The sequence below is a fragment of the Mauremys mutica genome, chromosome 20, assembly GCF_020497125.1.
Source record: "Mauremys mutica isolate MM-2020 ecotype Southern chromosome 20, ASM2049712v1, whole genome shotgun sequence".
NCBI lineage: Eukaryota > Metazoa > Chordata > Testudines > Geoemydidae > Mauremys > Mauremys mutica.
Window position 1 is genome coordinate 19750831 of NC_059091.1, and position 19792 is coordinate 19770622.

The 19792-nt window shown below is 56.1% G+C and overlaps 1 protein-coding gene across 1 annotated transcript in view; it reads right to left on the reverse strand.

Annotated features, from left to right (window-relative positions):
- Window positions 1–471: 471 nt before the first annotated feature.
- LOC123353437 (adhesion G protein-coupled receptor E3-like) overlaps window positions 472–19792 on the reverse strand; it is a 29370-nt gene continuing 10049 nt past the window's right edge. Inside the window, exons 7-19 of the mRNA XM_044994519.1 lie at window positions 16718–16849; window positions 15548–15615; window positions 7216–7320; window positions 6353–6530; window positions 5712–5831; window positions 4818–5020; window positions 3988–4158; window positions 3625–3819; window positions 2848–3083; window positions 2036–2102; window positions 1198–1289; window positions 761–929; window positions 472–644 (exon numbers count right to left, since the gene is read on the reverse strand). Coding sequence (XP_044850454.1) covers window positions 498–644; window positions 761–929; window positions 1198–1289; window positions 2036–2102; window positions 2848–3083; window positions 3625–3819; window positions 3988–4158; window positions 4818–5020; window positions 5712–5831; window positions 6353–6530; window positions 7216–7320; window positions 15548–15615; window positions 16718–16849 — 1883 coding nt within the window. The 3' untranslated portion in view covers window positions 472–497. The remainder of the gene's footprint in view (window positions 645–760; window positions 930–1197; window positions 1290–2035; window positions 2103–2847; window positions 3084–3624; window positions 3820–3987; window positions 4159–4817; window positions 5021–5711; window positions 5832–6352; window positions 6531–7215; window positions 7321–15547; window positions 15616–16717; window positions 16850–19792) is intronic.

A 19792-nucleotide genomic window follows, 5' to 3' on the forward strand; every position in this document is an offset into this window, starting at 1 on the left:
AGAAGGGTTACTCCTGGCAAGAAAAGCAGAAAAATGACAATAGGTTCCAAGGACACTGAGAGTGTAATGTGCGAACTGGTGGGTTGTCTCTGGGAGGCGACACACAAAGCCCCTGGATCCTGACCCATTGGGATAATGGAGCCAAGGGAAATTCTTCACGGTGCTCACTGCCCATTGGAGATGATCCGTCTGCTCTGACAAGCTTTCAATCCCAGGGGACAATCTGATCTATTCATTACACTGCAAGAGCCAATGCCTGCCTAGTCCACAGTGAGTGACCCCTGGAGCTCCCAGGGGAGCCAAGGGAAGGGAACGCGGAGGTGCCAGGACAGGACATTCTGTTCTGGTGCCTAAGACATCTAGGATACCCCTCGATAGTAACCGACTCTCACTAACACTTGCAGTGACGTTCCCAACTGGCTCATAACCAAGCCTGAGTCATTCAGGCGGCAAAGCACCTTTACAGCAGTGATGAGACTCAGCTAGAGATGACTGTGTCACAGGCTGGTATTGGAGCAGAGCAGAGGACCTCTTACCGTCTTGGTGCTGGTGGTGGGGACAGCAGACATGGATAGATCATATGTCTGAGATTTCGTGCTGAACATTCGGAATCCCTTGATCCATCTCCTGTACTCCTCTCTCACCTGGAGAGTGAGGGACACGGTCACTGCACTATGTAACTAACACTGAGAAGATTGGACATGGCCACCACGAGGCCGGTGAAGGTGCTGGGTGGGCGCTGACGGGCTGTGGGAATTACCTGGCGATTGAGGAGACAGTGCACCAGGAAGATGAAGGCTCCCTGCAGGCTGTTGACGATGGTGAATAAATACGCCATGACCGTGGCTGCTGGGCCGACTTGGAGGAGACCCAGGCTCCATGTGCAGCCCAGAATGAAGAGTTGGGCGATGGCTTTAAAGGTCAGTAACCTGGGTAAAGGCAGATGGAGAGATCCCGTTACAATAAGCCTATGGAGAGCAATTGGGTCAGGAGGATCTGGGCAGAGTGGGGTGGAGCTACCTGCCCTGGCTTTCCTGTGTGGGACAGGGTTACTCTTAATGCAAACACACTGGGAATTCGTTCCCATGGATCCTAGATATGCTGTTCCCCTCCTGCAATTCCTCACACTCTCCTGGTGCCAAGGACCTTCCAAACCAAGGCATCTGACCCTCCAGGATTGTTTTGTTGCCCTCTTACCTGTGGTCTCTGAGGGTGGACACATCTGCATTGAGGGAAGAGAGTCTGTTTCTCAGGATCCACAGGGTCAGGGCAAAGAACGTTATATTTATCTGTGGGAAGAGTGGGAAATATTTCCTGTAAAACATCCCATCTGGGGCTGGTGACCGTGCCGAACACTGCAGAACCGGGGACTGCTCATTTGCCGTGGGAATCATCCCCTCCCCTGTAATATCCCCTGGCAGCTCTCGGTCCCTCCCCATGCGTGGAGCTGACAGCACAGCCAGGGCTGAGATGGATCAATGGGATCACAGAGGCCAGATGCTGCTCAGAGTTCAATATGGAGCCTCTCCAGTGGAGTCAGGAGTTATTTTGGGTTTACACTGGTGTAACTGAGAGCAGGATCTGGCTCAGAGATTCCAGATCCTGCCTCTAGAATACTTCCTGCCACTTCCAGGCTGTAACAAATCCCCCCTGCCCTCCCTCCCCAACTTCCCCAGGGGGTAGGGAGGAATATGTAGGGACATTTGTTTCCCCTCTACAAAAACCACTGCAGAGTGGAGCCCTCTCCTTTCCTCATTCCTTGGGTCATTAACTCGACTAGACCAAACTCTTCTGTCTTCACTTGGCAAAACTCCTGCTGATGCCCCTGGGAGCTGGGCCCGAGTAACGGCTGCAGGCCTGGGGACACAGCACAGGGACTAATCCCGGGACTGACCACAGCAGATGAGCCAGGTGGGATATAACTGGGTCTTTCGTTGTGTTTTATGGGCCACGTTCCCCTCCCTGCTTCACTGAAATCAATGGGGTTGCAGAGGTGAGAGGAGAATGGGGCCCTGTGGTTCTGTGAGGTACCCACCAGGATTATGGCACAGACTGGTCCCAGAAAGCTCCAATGAAAACCTCTGTCCAGGCTGAGCCAGCAGCTACAGGGAGGGAGGAAGAAGAAGGTGATTTTAATGGGATTACTGCCCTTTTTTAGTCCCGGGGCAGAGAGGGGGTGTCACAGGGCAGCTGGATCACAAAAGGGAGATGGATCTCAGCCTGCCTGTGACATGGCCGACTCTCTTGCAGGCAGCAGGCAAATAGCCCTCTCCATCTACCTCAGCATCTCCTGTTTTCAACCAGCACTTCCTCTTCCACCTCCTCACATGACCGTTTCTGGTGGGTGGGCGCAGTATTGATGGAGGGCCAGACATGCAGCGGATGGACATTGGCCTAGCTGCACTGAAGGAAGTGGAGCTGCCCTGATTTACACGAGCAGAGGATCTCGCCTGGGGTGTCCAGAACACGCCACACCCTGTTTTAGTGGAGTCACTCACTTTAGAGAGGGGATCCTCAGGGGTTTGCACACAGGAAGAAGTTGCATTTATTTCCTACCCACCAGCCCCACAAACCCAGCCTGGGAGCTGGGAGTCAAGCTGGGATCTTTCTGGCTTGTTCTTCCGCATCGTCAGTGGGGTGAGGAGTGTAGATGGCTGACAGGGGGCAACTCAACTACAGCGCTCGGGGCTGCTTCGTGTCCCTGGGGATGGGAAGGGTTCCAGGGGGACCGTCAGCTCCCAGGCAGGGCGAGCCGGGAAATCTAGGTTCAAGTCAGACCTGGGGTGATCTGGAAAAGCGCACGGAAGCCACATCCCAGCTCCCCTTAGGGATGGGTGCTGCACTTACTGTGTGGAAGTTCCGTAGCCACCAGGATTCACCGCTGCAGAAATAGCCACCACCAGGGCTGGGAATCCGTAGCCAAACGGGTACATGAATCTCTTCTTGAACCGGCTGGCGCTGGTGTAATTCACGACCTTCAGGTTCCAGACGGTGAGGAAGAGGTGCAGCCCCTCCAGGAACATCCAGGAGAAGCAGGCCAGGAAGAGGTAGTGCAGGAGGCCAGCAATGACAGCGCACGCCACCTGGGGGAGACAGAGAGCCCAGGGACACTGCGGTGGGGAAGGGAAATGCTGAGTATGGGGGAGACCTGCCGGGGGGTGTCACACGGGGATTCCTGCTAGCACAGCTCTCCAGGTACAGCGCTCCGTGACCCAGAGACGGCAGGTTCCTCGGTCTATGGAGGGTCCTGCGGGTGCACATTGCTGATGCAGGAAGGGAGCAGAGATTAGTGGTTAGAGCAGGGGAGCAAGGCTCAGGGGATCCAGGTTCTGTTCCCAGCCCTGCCACAGAGTCCCTGGGTGACCATGGGCAAGTCACGTAGGAGAGGAATCGAGGCACAGGGAGACTGTGACATAGGGATAGAACTGGCTGAACTCCAGGGGTTGGGGACACTCAGAGCACTGTGCCCAGTGTGAACGGACCTAATGGGATGGAAACACCCCCCCAGGAATCCCCCCAGGGTCCTGCACAGCCCAGAATCCGGGGAGCACAAAGGGGTTCAAAGTCACACACCCCAGCCCTGCTGCGCGTGGAGGCACAGAGCAGGGGAGAATCAGGCCGTACCTGACTGCTGGGGTGGGTCACCTGGGTGAGGAAGAGCAGGTCGGCCAGGAAGAGGCAGAGGCAGAGCTGCAGGCGAAGGGAGGTGCTGACGTTGCGGATGGAGCGGCACAGGAGGAAGGTGAGGATGGCCAGGAAGAGGCACAGCAGGGAGAGGGTCAGTCCCACGTAGGTGATGATGGTCAGTGGGGAACTCTCCTGTAACACAGCAAAGGGAGAATCACCAGTGACCCCAGCCCAGCCCCCTCGGCTCCGACTCAGCCTTTTCCCCAGCAAAGCCTCCAGTCGCTCCAGGGAGAGCTTTGCCCATGGCTGAGTGCGGAGCTCAGGGTCCTGCCCTGTGACCCGAGTCTCACGGTGAGATACCGTCACTGCGGTGGGAGCCATTAGGACGGCGAAGCTGGACAGATGGTCACAGCTGCAGGTGGTGTGAGTGCTGTTCGTGTGCACGGCGGTGCAGCCGTCCGGAGACCAGCTGCCGTTCTCGGCCACCACTTTCCAGTAGACGCAGAGAGCCTCTTCCTCCTCTTTTTTGGCCTGGAAACACAACAGAATCATCCTCATCCTCACAGGACCACAGAACGTCGTTTCTGTTATCACATGTCTATAGCAAACTCGAGGCCACTGACAGCTCCATGGCTCTCCCCACGCAGCCCCCAGTGCCCACTGGAGCCATCCCGGTGACAGCGGAGAGAGAACACAGATCCTGCTGCTCCAAAAGCCCAGGCCCTGCTATTGGAACAAAAGGGAAAAATCCTTGCTAGCCGTTAGCACTATGAGGAACCTGGCACATGGCTGAGCAGTTCCGACAGCATCCAGCAGAGGGCAGTGCTGTGTGCACATATACACATAGGCGCCCTAAGCACTTCATTACCATATCTAAGTGTTTCATGCGGATTTCCTGAACCACAGGCTCTAGAGAAAGCGGCTTTCCAGTTATTCCAGCTCAGGGGTGAGCTAGGCTGAGCTGTTACCCTAGAGCACTTTGCACAGCCCTGTGTCATGGTGCAACCCCCGGTAACCTCCTCCAGTAACACAGCCCCAACGCATCAGGAATAAGGAGGCCTCCTCTTCTCAGGACCATCCGGAGCCAGAAAGGCAGCACGGTCCAAATGCTCAGCAGGAGATGGTGCCTTCTACATACCCCTCTGGAGCCCCAGCTATGGAGCAAAGCGAGAGGCTCTTCAGTCACACACCTGTCTGTGGCGCAGGGTGAAGTTTGCGGGTCTGGAGAGGTTAATGGGTCTCCCGTCTCCGACGGCCCCACTCACCACCCTGGAGTTGAGGTGACTCTTCTCCAGCTTCCCACCAGCTGGTAGATTTCCCTCGCTGAGATGTCTCGCACTGATGATGGAGTCCAAAGTGGAGTAAGAAATAAAAGCAGCAGCCCCCAAACCTGCTGGGAGAGGGAAAATCCCTCGTTAGGGAGCTGGGGACACAATGGCAAAGAATGAGCCGGCCGGGTGCCCAGGGGTCACAGTGAGTCTGTGGCAGATCTGGGAATGGAACCCAGGATCCTGGGAATGGAACTGGACTGTGCTACCTCCTCCCTTGGAGCTGCCAGAAAAATGTCCAGCTGGAAACGTTGAGCTGCAGGAATCAGAGATGAAGATACGGATTTTCTCAGCGAGACCAGGAGAGGGGCTGGCCAGGGATGAGCTTCCCCTGGTGCTGGAGGATTCGGGGCCCTGAATATGGCAGCTGAGGGTACATGATACCCTGGTCCCCACATCTCCATTTGGGGGTCTAGCTAGACTAGGGCGTCCCTGCCCTTTCCATTCCCTGGGCCCACTTCATACCAGAGACCCTCTCATGAGCCGTCTCCCCTCTGCGCCCCCAACTCCTCACTGCTGGGGGCTCAAGCTGTGGGACAGGCAGGAACGAAGGTGTCAGCTCCATGGCCACAGCCTGCGAACCACTGGCCCAACCAGCAAGGAGCACTCCAGGGCTAGAGACAGAGGCCAGGGCCCGGCCTGGGGATCCATGGGGAGGGAGGGAGGAAGGGGGGGAACCCAGACTGGGGTTCGGTGCCAGGGAACCGCTCTGTGCCGTGGTTTGGTCCCTGGGTGTCTCCATCCCCAGGATGGTACCTTGTGTGGCTGCCCCGGTGACTGTATCACAGCGCACGTCCATCGTCTCCTCGTGAGCTCTCAGCGTGAAGACCTCGCCGTGCTGGCTGCAGTCCCCTGTGACGAGCCGCGTCTGGATAGCTGCGGGGGGGTGGGGGTGAGGAATGACAGAGCCCCTCGCTGTGAAACCACTTCCCTGGGAATCTGTCCATTCTGGGCCAGATCCACCCCCCTCCCACTCCGCTCGGAGCCAGGGGGCTTCAGGGCTCTTTTGCACTATGGGAGGTGGAAGTTTGGTGCCCCCCCCCAGTTCCACTGATCACCCCCCCATCCTGGCTGTGTCTCCCTGGGGATGCTGCATCCCCAGAAGGGGGAGTAGTGGGGGTGGGGGGAGGCGTCTGGCTCAGTGTGGCAGCCTCTAGAGATGGAATTCCAAATATATTACATTTAAACTCTTCTCAGACATTGCTTCTGGGGGCACTGGCGGGGCTGGGTTATATTTCCTGGTGCAGGGGACGTGCTGTTCTGTGTCTGTACTGAACACAGGCTCACATCACAATGGTATATAGGCTCTAACTTCCAGTGGATTTGGGGCACAGTGTGTAACCCCATATATCATGGCAGCCAGTAGGTGGCGCTGAGAGCCACACGTCCCCCCTCACCCAGAGACTCTGTTGTCTCGTCCTGTGTTGTCCTCTCCGGAGACCGGAGCGCAGTGGCCAGCGCAGCCCATTCCACGCTCTGCAGCAGGACCGTCACGGCCGACCCCACCTCCCACTTGTCTCCGCCATCCCAGAGGGAGGTGCTGTTCAGGAGGGCGTTGAAATGGAGAGTCACGTTCTGGGGACAGGAAAGGAAAAGCCCTGGGAGCGAGGAGTCTGGGGGTTCAGGTGCTACGTCCCCTGTGTTGTGTCGGGCATCACAGCCAATGCCAGTTCAGGGGGCAGCAATGCTCTCCAAGGGGGAGCCCTTTACAAAGGGGTCCACTAACGCTGACTCAGGGTCTCACTGGAACCTGAAGCTAACTGGGGCTAGAACCCTTTGTCCTTCCTTCTTCGCTCCTGCTCCCCCATCCTCCATTACAGATGCCAGGGAACAACATTGTCACAAGCCCACGGCTTCCTAGGTTGTCTCTACGCTGCATCCAGCAGCTGCTCAGAAATGTCTGGCAGGGCAGGGCTAGAACCCAGATCCTGCTGCCTGAAACACTCAGGTCACTGACCGATGAGCTGAGGGAGAATCCCCATTAACTGTTAGTAGTGTAGCACCTCTGATGAACAACAGTTCTGAACACTAGAGGGCGCATGTGGGTGGACAAACACAAACGTGCACTCACACAAACACCACTAGAGGGTGCACCCCCCCTCCCCACAGCAGTGGAGGACACAGATCTTGTACGAAGAGTATCTACATGTCTCCCTCCCCTCCAGTGAGACTCCTAACCTGGCACAGCAGCACGCAGGGCTCTGGGGCACACACAGGGGCACTAGTCTGCAGGGCACATTCAAGGGGCAGAGCCTCTCACCTCCAGTGATAACGTCACATTCCCGTCTCCGAACGTGGACATCAAAATGTCTAACGTTGAATTAAAGAAAGAGCAAAAATTGCTGCTTCTGCTGCTCCACTTTCCCTGCAGAGAGACCCAGGGCAGAGGGTGAGTTCTGCAGGCGCTGAAGGGCGACCAACATTGGTGTTTGCCTTATGCAGGGGCCTGATCCTGACACTCCTCATTGAGTGAATAAAGCTTTTATATCAGAAGTGTCCAGGACATGTACAATGGTGCTGTTGCCACAGCGAGAGGTTCATGTGGAGAAAGGGAACAGTTTCTAGTAACAGCTGGAATATATCAAGGCTTGGGACTAAGCCCCTTTTTGTTTACATTGGTGCTGGATGCATTGACAGAAAGCAGCCAGAGAGGAGTCCCCTGACACCTGCCTTTTACAGATGTTATAGTCTTGTGGGGGAGAGGAAAGAGGAAGTGAAGGAAGATGCAGAGAGACAGGCAGGTGCATATTGGAAAGAAACAGCATGAAAATCAGCAAAAGAAATCAGAGTACATGATCTGTAGATTCAGTGCTCTCCTGCAGGAAGACAATGGGTGTGTAAGTCTGGGGACCAGCCACTAGCAAAGCTACAGAAGTTTTAGAAGGTTCAATATCAATTTGCAAACACCTAGAAGATAATAAGGTGATAAGTACCAGTCAGCATGGATTTGTCAAGAATAAATACTGTGAAATCAACCTGACAGCTTTCTTGGGCAGGGTAACAAGCCTTGTGGCTGGGGGGAAGCAGTAAACGTGGTATATCTTGACGTTAGTGAGGTTTTTGACACTGTCTCACGTGACATAAACAAACTAGGGAAATACAACCTATATGGAGCCACTTTAAGGTAGGTGCATAACTAGTTGGAAAACCGTTCCCAGAGAGTAGTTATCAGTGGTTCATACTCAAGCTGGAAGGGCGTATCCAGTGGGGTCCCACAGGGATCAGTGCTGGGTCCAGTTCTGTTCAATATCTTCAGCAGTGATTTAGATCATGGCATACAGAAAACACTTACGAAGTTTGAGGATGTTACCAAGCTGGGAGGGCTTGTAAGTGCTTTGGAGGATCGGACTAAAATTCAAAATGATCTTGACAAACTGGAGAAATGGTCTGAAGTAAATAGGATGAAGTTCAAGACGGACAAATGCAAAGTTCTCCATTTAGGAAGGAACAATCAGTTGCCCACATACCAAATGGGAACTGACTGCCTAGGAAGGAGCACTGCGGAAAGGGATCTGAGGGTCATAGTGGATCACAAGCTAAATAAGGCCTGGTCTACACTACGAGTTTATTTCGAATTTAGCAGCGTTAAACCGAATTAACGCTGCACCCGTCCACACAACGAAGCTCTTTATTTCGATATAAAGGGCTCTTAATATCGATATCTGTACTCCTCCCCGATGAGGGGAGTAGCGCTGAAATCAGTATGGCCATGTCGGATTAGGGTTAGTGTGGCCGCAATTCGATGGTATTGGCCTCCGGGCGGTATCCCACAGTGCACCATTGTGACAGCAATCTGAACTCAGATGCACTCGCCAGGTAGACAGGAAAAGCCCCGCGAATTTTTGAATCTCATTTCCTGTTTGCCCAGTGTGGAGAGCTGATCAGCACGGGCAGTGGTGAGCTGCAGCCGGTTTGCACCGGTTCGCGTGAGCCAGTTGTTAAATTTAGAAGCCCTTTTAGAACCGTTTGTTCCCCGTGGGACAAACTGGTTCTAAAAGGGCATTTAAATTTAACAAGCGCTCCCTGCTGCCCGGCCCCAGCTCACCTCAGCTCTGCCTCCACCTCCTGCCATGAATGCTCCTCCCTGCTTCTCCTTCCCCCCTGCTTCCCGCGAATCAGCACTTCGCGCGGGAAGCCCGGGAGGGCTGAGAAGCAAGCAGGCTTCCCCGGCCCAGGAAGAAGATGCTGAGGTAGGAAACTAGGGCGGGCCGTGTGCCCCGGCCGGTCTCCAGCCGCGGCCCTCCCCGGCCCCGACCCTCCCCAGCTCCGCGTCCCCGGCCGTCCGGCCCCGCGTCCCCGACCCTCCCCGGCCACCCGGCCCCGGCTCCGCGTCCCCGCCCGGCCGCGGCCCCCCACCCCCCGTCCCCGGGTCCCCGCCCGTCCCCGGGTCCCCGCCCAGCCCCGACCCTCCCCGGCCCCGCGTCCCCGACCCTCCCCGGCCACCCGGCCCCGGCCGCGGCACCCCCCCCGTCCCCCTTCCCCGTCCCCGTGTTCCCGGCCGCAACCCTTCCCGGCCCCGCGTCCCCGACCCTTCCCGGCCACCCGGCCCCGGCCGTGGCCCCCCCCCCGGGTCCCCGCCCGGCCCCGCATCCCCGACCCTCCCTGGCCCCGGCTGCGTCCCCCCCTGGCCCCACGTCCCCCCCCCGGCCCCATCCCCGACCCTGCCCGGCCCTGCGTTCCTGGCCGCGACCCTGCCCGGCCCTGCGTCCCCGGGTCCCCGCCCGGCCCCGCGTCCCCGACCCTCCCTGGCCACCGGCCGCGGCACCCCCCTCAGCCCCGCGTCCCCCTCCCCCGTCCCCAACTGCGACCCTGCCCGTCCCCGCGTCCCCGACCCTCCCCGGCCACCCGTCCCCGTCCGCGGCCCGTCCCCGGCCCCGCATTCCCGGCCGTGACCCTCCCCCGCCACGACCCTCCCCGGCCCCGGGCCCCGCCCGGCCCCGGACCCGCATCCCCGACCCTCCCCAGCCCCGCGTCCCCGACCCCCCCCGGCCGCCCGGCCCCGGCCGCATCCCCCCCCCCCGGCCCCGCGGCCCCGGCTGCCCGGCTCCGGCTGCATCCCCCCCCGGCCCCGCCGTGCCCCCACCTATCCGGATGCCCGGCTCTGGACATGGCCCCCCAGCTCCGGCCTGGCCTGGCCCCTGGCTCCAGCCACCTGTTGTTTTGCCACGGGGCCGGGCTCCGGCAGCGCAGGTCTGGGCGTGGCGGCGGCCCCGTTTGCCCGGCTCCAGCTCTGGCCGCGGCCCGCCCTGGCTCCACCCGGCCAGCCACCTGGCTCCGGCCGCCGGGCTCCCGCCACATCCTCCGGCTCCGGCCGCGTCCCCGGGCTCCCGGCTCCAGCAGCGGCCGGACTGTAGCGCCGCCAGCCACGTCCAGGCAGTGCGGTAAGGGGGCAGGGAGGGGGTGTTGGAGAGAGGGTAGGGGAGTTTGGGGGTGGGGGGTCAGAGGGCAGGGAACAGGGGGATTGAATAGGGGCAAGGGTCCTGGTGGGGCAGTCAAAAAGGATCAGGGGTTGGATGGGGTGGTGGGAGGCAGTCAGGGGCAAGGGTTCCAGGGGCAGTCAGGGGACAGAGAGAACGGGGGGTTGGATGGGGCAGGGGTCCTGGGGGGCCATCAGGAATGAGAGGAGGGGTTGGATGGGGCGGTGGAGGATACTCAGGGTACAGGGAAGGGGGGTGGATGGGGCAGGGGTCCCTGGGGTGGGGGGGCATCAAGGAACGCGGGGGGTTGGTTGGGGCAGGAGTTGGGGGGGCATGATCCCTCCTGGGGTGAGGAGGGAACCGGTTGTTATAATTTTGGCAGCTCATCACTGAGCATGGGTGACCACGCAGAGCTCATCAGCACAGGTAACCATGCAGTCTGAGAATCGAAAAAGAGCTCCAGCATGGACTGCACGGGAGGTACTGGATCTGATCGCTGTATGGGGAGAGGATTCTGTGCTAGCAGAACTACGTTGCAAAAGACGAAATGCCAAAACATTTGAAAAAATCTCAAAGGGCATGATGGAGAGAGGCCACAATAGGGACTCACTACAGTGCCGCATGAAAGTTAAGGAGCTCAGACAAGCCTACCAGAAAACCAAAGAAGCAAATGGAAGGTCCAGGGCAGAGCCACAGACATGCCACTTCTAAACTGAGCTGCATGCAATTCTAGGGGGGGCCGCCGCCACTACCCCACCCCGACCGTGGATTCCGAAGAGGGGGTAATCTCAGCCATGCCTGAGGATTCTGCAGACGGGGAGGAGGAGGAGGAGGACGACGAGCTTGCAGAGAGCACACAGCTCTCCGTTCTCCCCAACAACCAGGATCTTTTTCTCAGCCTGACTGAAGTAAAAAGGCATTATCCCAGACCATGAAGCCATGGATCACAAGTAAATAAGAGTCAACAGTGTAATGCTGTTGCAAAAAAACCCAAACCTCATTCTGGGATGTATTTGCACAGTAGTTCTCAAACTTTTCTACTGGTGACCCCTTTCACATAGGAAGCCTCTGAGTGTGACCCCTCTTATAAATTAAAAACACTGTTTTTAAAATTTAACACCATTATAAATGCTGGAGGCAAAGTGGGGTTTGGGGTTGTCATAAACAGATAGTTAAGGGTTAAAGTCTGTTTTACCTGTAAAGGGTTAACATGTAGTACCTGGTGACCACCTGACCAAAGGACCAATCAGAGATGAGATAATTTCAAATCTCTGTGGAGGGAAGCCTTTGTCTTTGTGAGAACTGTTCTTAAATCTAACAGAGGACAGTCATGTCTCCAAGTTCTCCTGGAGTAGTTTCTACTAATTAATAGTGAGTATTAATTAGAAAGGCAAATTAGTCTTATGATTTGATTTCTATATTTGCAATTGTGTGTTTGCTAAAGGAAATGCTTTATTCCTGTTTGCTGATATTGCTTTTACTGAGAAAAGGGGGAGAGGGGATTCTCTCCAGAGATTGATAAGGTTATACCCTATGAGTGTCCAGCTTGGGCTCATAGAGATTCTGTACTTTCTTTTTGTTCTCTTAATAAATTCTTTTCTTTTCTTTGGACTTGGTTAATTTCTTCCCTTGGGGAAATTCAGGGGAAGGGGAGGGGGAAGTGGGCTACTTCCCTGTGTGTAGAGATTCAAGGCGTTTGAATCCAGGCATTCTGTCTCCGGAGCAGGCTGGAGAGAGGGAAGAGGGGGGGAGGTTCCTCCTCTGTGAATTGATCTGTGTTCCCAAGGGGGGAAACAGGGGTGTCCCGGCCCACGGAATTGACCGGGTGGTGGCAGCCGAAGGGGAGACCTACCCTAGGATTTTGGGGTGGGGGGAAGACATGCGGGTCCTCACTTTGAAACCGCCCAGTTTCAAGTGAGGGTAGACTCTGACATGGTGGCAGCGGAGTTTCGAACCCATTGTTACAAGGAGTTTTTTCAGCTAGGCTACGCTGAAGGGAGCTATTCTCTTCTTCTATAGCAGGAAAGCAACCTGACAGAAGAGGGAGTTTACAGTTTCAGCCAGGTTGGCTGGAGGAAATTAAGTTTCCAGCAGGCTTTGTTGGGAAACAGATTTTCTTTCTTGAAGCAGTTTTCAGGGTTAGGAGTTTTTTTTTTCTCTGCTGGCTATGCTGAGGAAAAACTCTTCCCTAGAGGTGTGTCCTTCCTTTGTGATATCAGGTATCACTCAGGATTCCTAAGGTGGGGGGAAGTGCTCGACAAAGTACATTCCCATCCAACAGGGAAAACAGGTTTGGGGGGGGGAGACAGAAACCCTCCAGCCAGATTTTTTTCCCCTGTGTCTTTTCAAATCCTCTGGAGCCAGGGAATACAAATCTCTGAGAGGATTTACTACACTTTTCTGCAGGTACTAAGTAGCACCAGCCGGTCAGCTGGGCTTATTAGGAAGATTGTTTTTTTGGAAACAGATTTTCAGCTGGGTTTAGCTGAGGCATAAGGTTTCTAACAGGCTGTGTTAGAAAAGGATTTTTTTCCTTCTTCTTTTCTTTTTTCTCCTTTTTTTCTTTCTGTCTGCTTAAAAACAGCTAGGAAAGAGGTGCAAGTTTTTCTAGGAGGCTTGTTAGAAAGGACCCCCACTGTGAGGTACTTAGCAAGTGCTAGAAACAGGACAAACCAGTTTTTTTTGGGTCTTCTCAGTATATCAGCAAACAGCAACTACACATTTGCAAATGAAAAGGTTTTGTTTCTTTTCTATTCAGTCTCTCGGAAATAGAGAGGGTTAGGAATTGGGGAAACCAATTCCCTGACTGCAAAGGGGTGTGGCCAGCACCAAAAAGCAACACCAGCAAGCCACACATAAAATTCACTGACTGCAGAGGGGTGTGACCAGCACCAAAAAAGCAACACCAGCAAGCCACACATAAAATTCACTGACTGCAGAGGGGTGTGGCCAGCACCAGAAGGCACTGTTCCCCATCCCAAGAAATTTCCCACCTACATGGCAGGTGAGGACACTAAGGCCTTCTTCAAAAAGGTTAAAAGGACCTGCCATGGGTACAGCATCCCTGAAGACCAGTACAAGGACTGGTCAGGAAAAAGGACTTTTGCTGTCTATTACAATTATTCCATCCCCATGCTACTGGGGGAAGACTTGGCCAACCATGTGCAGCTGGCCAAGAGGGGGGGAGTGGTCACCTGCGGCCAGGCCAAACAAGCAGGCACTCCCATCCCTGTTCCTGAGCCATCCACCAGGACCCTGTCTGTGTTACCAGAGACCCAGACAGAGGTGGTGGAACCGGATCCCATGCCAACAACTACAGCAGCCATAGTACATCCAGTCCCAGGACCGGAACTGGAAAAGCAACCAGCGGCAGAACCAGCGCCAGCACTGACGCCAGCGCTTGCAACTCCACCGCCAGGGGGCGCCAACGGGCCTAAACTGGCAGAAGCAGCAGACAACTCTACCCAAGAGGCTCAGCCAGAGCCTAAAATATCACCTTGTGCACCAGCGTAGAGCGGTTCACAGTCAACGGAAACAACCTCATCACCTACATCGCTCCCAGAGGAACTGGTGTCTCCCGCCTCAAGGAAACAGTTCCAGACTGAGCAGGAAGCCGATGACAGCCTTAAGAAAGCTTTGGGCGGTGGCACGAAGCAACCCACCGCCTCTCAGCTCTTCTACCCAATTCCAGTTTGTTGTAAAACAAGGACTTTTATATAAGGACATTCTTTCTGGTAAACACCAGGAAGGCCAGCATCCTCAAAGACAGTTGGTAGTTCCAACTAAGTACTGGGACAAGCTCTTAAGCTTGGGCCCTGACATCCCAGGGGGCATTCTGGGGTCAACAAAGCAAAAACAGATTAAAAACATTCCTTCCACTGGGAGGGGATGGGCAAGGACGTTGCCAAGTATGTCCGCTCAAATGCATACAAAGTGTTCTTCAGTGTCAAATATCTTGTGTTTACATACTTAGTAGTATATGTAATAGTGCATGTGTTTTGTTTATCTGTTTATTTTACAGTTCTAGGAGGAAATCACCACCAGTAGTTCCCACTGTTGGCGATTTGGGGGGCGTGTCATAAACAGATAGTTAAGGGTTAAAGTCTGTTTTACCTGTAAAGGGTTAACATGTAGTACCTGGTGACCACCTGACCAAAGGACCAATCAGAGATGAGATAATTTCAAATCTCTGTGGAGGGAAGCCTTTGTCTTTGTGAGAACTGTTCTTAAATCTAACAGAGGACAGTCATGTCTCCAAGTTCTCCTGGAGTAGTTTCTACTAATTAATAGTGAGTATTAATTAGAAAGGCAAATTAGTCTTATGATTTGATTTCTATATTTGCAATTGTGTGTTTGCTAAAGGAAATGCTTTATTCCTGTTTGCTGATATTGCTTTTACTGAGAAAAGGGGGAGAGGGGATTCTCTCCAGAGATTGATAAGGTTATACCCTATGAGTGTCCAGCTTGGGCTCATAGAGATTCTGTACTTTCTTTTTGTTCTCTTAATAAATTCTTTTCTTTTCTTTGGACTTGGTTAATTTCTTCCCTTGGGGAAATTCAGGGGAAGGGGAGGGGGAAGTGGGCTACTTCCCTGTGTGTAGAGATTCAAGGCGTTTGAATCCAGGCATTCTGTCTCCGGAGCAGGCTGGAGAGAGGGAAGAGGGGGGGAGGTTCCTCCTCTGTGAATTGATCTGTGTTCCCAAGGGGGGAAACAGGGGTGTCCCGGCCCACGGAATTGACCGGGTGGTGGCAGCCGAAGGGGAGACCTACCCTAGGATTTTGGGGTGGGGGGAAGACATGCGGGTCCTCACTTTGAAACCGCCCAGTTTCAAGTGAGGGTAGACTCTGACAGGGGTGGAGACTGACAGCTTGCGACCCCCCATGTAATACCCTCATGACCTCCTGAGAGGTAGCAACCCCCAGTTTGAGAACCCCTGTATTAGCAGGAGCGTTGTACCAAGACACGAGAAGTAATTCTTCCGCTCTACTAGAGGGATGAGGAGGATCGAGTCCCAGCGATGAAAGAAACAAACACAGAATTGCCCTGATCTTGGATGGGGTTTACAGGGGTCACCGTAATAGCAACAGCAAAGGTTTTTGTCTGGGAACTTCTGTATTGGTGGTAAAAAACACAGGGCAAAATCCCCAACAAATGAATGATGAGCTCAAACGTACCTGCAGAGAGAAATTCCTGCATGTCTCTTTGATTCCCTTGAACTCAGGGCTGGAGTTAATGCTGGGGACTTGGAGCGATGGGAAGAGAGGAGCAGACGTTAGAGTTTTCATATCAGATTTTCATCTCAACTCACTCCTGCCTGGGGGAAAATCCCCTTCTCGTCCCAGCCCCGATGGCTGCTCTCTGCACACATGAAAGTCCTGTGCTGCCAATAATTTAACATGCGGCTACTACAAAACTCCCTCCCTTCCTCCCCGTCTCACTCTGTCTCTCGGTCCCGTCCATTTACACTCCACTTTGCCTGTCCCTCCTGCTCCCGTCTCTGAGACTTCTTGACATGTTTCCATCTGCTCTGCAGAGAGACCTGCTGGGTACAGACGCCTCTGCCCACTGGGGGGAACCCACCTTTCCACATGCCTTAGCCCCGCTGCGCTGCTGACCAGGAGCTGCCCAAGGTAAGCGCCACCTGAGCCCCCTCTGGCACCCAAACTCCCTCCCAGAGCCTGTATCCCACACCCCCTCCTGCACCGCAACCCCCTGCCTGAGCCCTGAGCCCCATCCCAGAGCCCGCGCCCCACCCCCCTGCACTCCAACCCCATTCCCCAGGCTTGACCTGGAGCCTGCACCCCCCCAACACCCCAACCCCCTGCCCCAGCCTGGGGAGAGTGAGTGAGGGTGGGAGAGAGCGAGGGAGGGAGAGGGATGGAACAGGCAGTGCAGGGGCCTCGGAGGAGGGGCAGGGAAGGGTGTTTGGGTTTGTGTGATTAGACAGTTGGCAGCCCCAGGGAAGAGACACCTGGCCCCTGGCAGCCCTGCTCACCCATCCCCGCCCTGGCTCTGGTGTAATCCCGGCCTGGCCCTGGCACAGCCCCTGCTCTGCTCCCAGAGCCAGACCTGGGCTCGCTGGTGCCTGTGGCTCTGAGACAACCGGAAACACCCCAGTGGACGGACAGGCTGGGCTGGGGGGAGGTGAGAGCCTGGAGGCTGAGCTCCCCCTGGCCAGGGCAGAGACCCAGAGGGACCCCGTCCATGGGGGGCAGGGGGCTGTTGCACCGTCCTAGACCAGTTCCCAGCTCACTGCCCCCTCGGGCAAGACCTCTGCCTGTGTAACCCCAGGCCCTGCCCAGCCCCCCAGGTGCCCCCTCTATAACCCCCGCGGCAGGACCCACCTTGGCACAGGGTTGTGTTCCTGTTGGAGGGGACGTAGCCGGCCCGGCACTCACACCGGTAGCTCCCGATGGTGTTGATACACGTGGCGTTGGGGCCGCAGATATCTGGGGTCTTGTTGCACTCGTCGATGTCTGAGAGGGGAAAGCGGGGGAGGGGGTCACACACAGCACGGCTGGGGGCACATGGGGGGCAAAGGACCATGGAGGCACCTCCCACCCATTGCAGGGGGCGTGGTCTGTCGGTCAGTCTGTCTGCTCCATCTACCCCGCCCCCATTCTATTCTCCTTTCTTCCCTGCTACATGCAGGGCCCCAATCCCTGCGGCACAACCCCTCCCCCACCCCCCAGATCAGGGGGCCCAACCTTTTCCAGACCAGGACCCTGCGATCTCCCCCCTGCACCAGCCCTGACAGAGGGGGGTTAAGGGGTGGGGTGGGGCCGATCAGCCAGTTAAGCTGCAAAGGGGAAGTGACTCAGGCTGCGTGCAGGGCACTGGCTAGAAGGAAGCTCGCGTGGGAGGGGACAGGTGGGGCTTCTCTACAGCCCGAGGGCTGGGCCCAGTGGTGGGGCCTGAGGCGAGGGAGGCTAGGAAGCCCCGAGGGGGGGCTAGGAGCCCCGGAGGAAGGGTTTCACTAGCAGGCATAGGACAGAGGGGTCTGATTTTGAAAGGCTCCCCCAGAATGGGGATCACAGCGTGACCTGGCCGGACGGCCGAGACACGGGGCAGCCGTGACTCCGGGAGCTACAACAGTGGAGGAAAAGAAAGGGGGCGCTGAACTGGAGCTAGTCACCAGAAGGGGGCGCCACGCTCAGCGTTACAGACCCCAGCCCCATGGGTCCCCTCCCCGTTCGGGATACACCCAGCCCCGCCCCTCCCCTGGAGCACTAGGAGAAGGGTGGGTGGGCTGTGCCCAGGGGAGTGCAGGGGAATTGGGTGATGTCCCTTTAAACTAGTTTCTTTGCTCTCTGGTGGTGCTCACGGGGGTCTATGGCAGAAGCCCGCAGACCCCGACATGCGGCCAGGCCCTGCACGGCTGGTAAACGGGTTGTTTGGAAGCCAGCTGGATCCAGGGGATCCCCCTATTCCTAACACTGCGCAGTGAGCAGCAGCCCAACAATGTCAATTCCCAGACCCTGCTGTGACCCCCAGGCCCAGGGCCCCGTGGGGTGAATCCACCGAGCCCTCAGACGGATGATGCCAGCTCGACACTCGCTGCTGATCCGGCCTGTGGAAGCCGAGGCCAGAAGAGACCCACCCAGCCTGACCCCCAGCATAGCCCCAGCCGGAGTCGCCACCCAGCAGGTCACTAATCCGGCCCAAAACGGAGGGGACTTTACTGCCCTTGCTGGCTCCTGGGGCCATTCACCGCTGTGGAGAGTCTGATCTAACAGATACCCCCCTCCTCCGCCCCCCGTCCGGGCACAGAGAGCCCTGCCGTGATCTAGCCAAACGCTGGAGGGACGTGCACCCGCCAGGCTGCCAACGTGGGTAGCGCCAGCTGCCGGGCAGAGGGGGATACATGGGGGATGTTGGGGCTCCATGGTGCAGCGGGGTCACTCACCCCGTGCAGGGAGTGGGGTTTTCTATCTAGGGACCCGGCTTGTACATGCAGAGATGCACTCGTTCCGGCCAGCCAGCCCCTGAGGAGCCTGCATAGTCCTGTCTGGGGCACTGAGAGATGGAGAAGCAAAGCTGGGACGATGTCTGACTGCAGCTGCAGGTTTGGGGGGATGTTGCAGCTTCTAACGACATCTCCAGTGCCCTACACTCCTGCCTCGGTGGAATTAGGCAGCCTGGCAAGAGACATGGCGACCTTCAGTCCCTGGGCTCAGTTTTCAATTTGTAAGACAGGCTGGGAGTCAGAACAGACACTTTGACCGGGTGTGGCGCAAAGAAAGAGCGAGACCTCAGGGCAACCTGGTTAGTTTCACCATCCAGGCATGTGGGTTAGTTTCAGAGATCCCGGGTCAGCTCAGTGACGGTGCATTAACAGCATTGCCAACGCCAAGCAATCAATAAAAGCCCCAAACCATGAGCCAGGCTGCAAAAAAGTCACGAGCTTGGTTTAAAAATCACGAGATTTTTTTTTTTAAAAAATCCCTTTTGGCTTTGTTTTGTTACTCACCCCAGTGTAAAGTTTGGCAGTTTTTCCTCCACCACGTGGGCCAGGCCCTACTTTTGATTTTAGACAAAAGTGGAATCACGTGACTCCGGGAGGTGGGGCTTTAAGGCAACGCCATGAGTTAACAACACTGCAGACAAGCCAGAAGCATCATGCCTTTGCCATGACTGTTTCCAGCTCCCATTGTACCTGTGCAGATCTTAGCCGTATCCTTTCGACTCTTCCCAAATCCCCAACTGCATTTACACATGTAACTCCCTGGCATGTTGAAGCAGTTCCCGTGGGGCTCACAGATTGTGGCGTTTCGCTGGCACTCATTGATGTCTGCAAGGGGAGAGAAAGCGCTGGGTCAGGCTGATCTAGGAGCTGGACCTTGGGCACTGGGTGACGCTGCTGGAGGATAATCCAGGCGTCCGACATGCACCGTGCTCTGGGGAGACGGGGCTGGTTAGAGCTAGGAGTTCAGTGACTGGGTCAGCGAACGGTAGCAAGTGGCTATTGTCCGGAATGAGCCGCTCCAGCTGGGAAGGGAAACGCAGCCCTGCCAGGACACGCGCTTGCTGCTTGCTAAAGCTCCCAAGTGGATCTGGCGATGCCCAGTGCCGCAATATCAGTGCAGACGGCAATGCCTGAATGAGCTGCCCGCCCCTGGAGGGGACAAATGGGGAGCTGCTTTGGAGGAAGGGGATAGAGAATAACATGAAGGCTGGTCTAATGCCTGGATATCAGTCAGTGGGGTGACCTCCTCTGCACCGCACGAGCTGCCCTGTGCACCCCCTTGCACACAGGCCAGTGCAGAACCAGAGGGGTTCTGACACAGGCAATGAGAATGATCAGGGGCTGGAAAAACCCTCTGTGGAGAGAGATTGAAAAGACTGGGACTGTCACCTTAGAGTGAACCTAAGAGGGGACGTGTTAAGGGTCTATAAATGCCTGAGGGGATAGAGAAGGG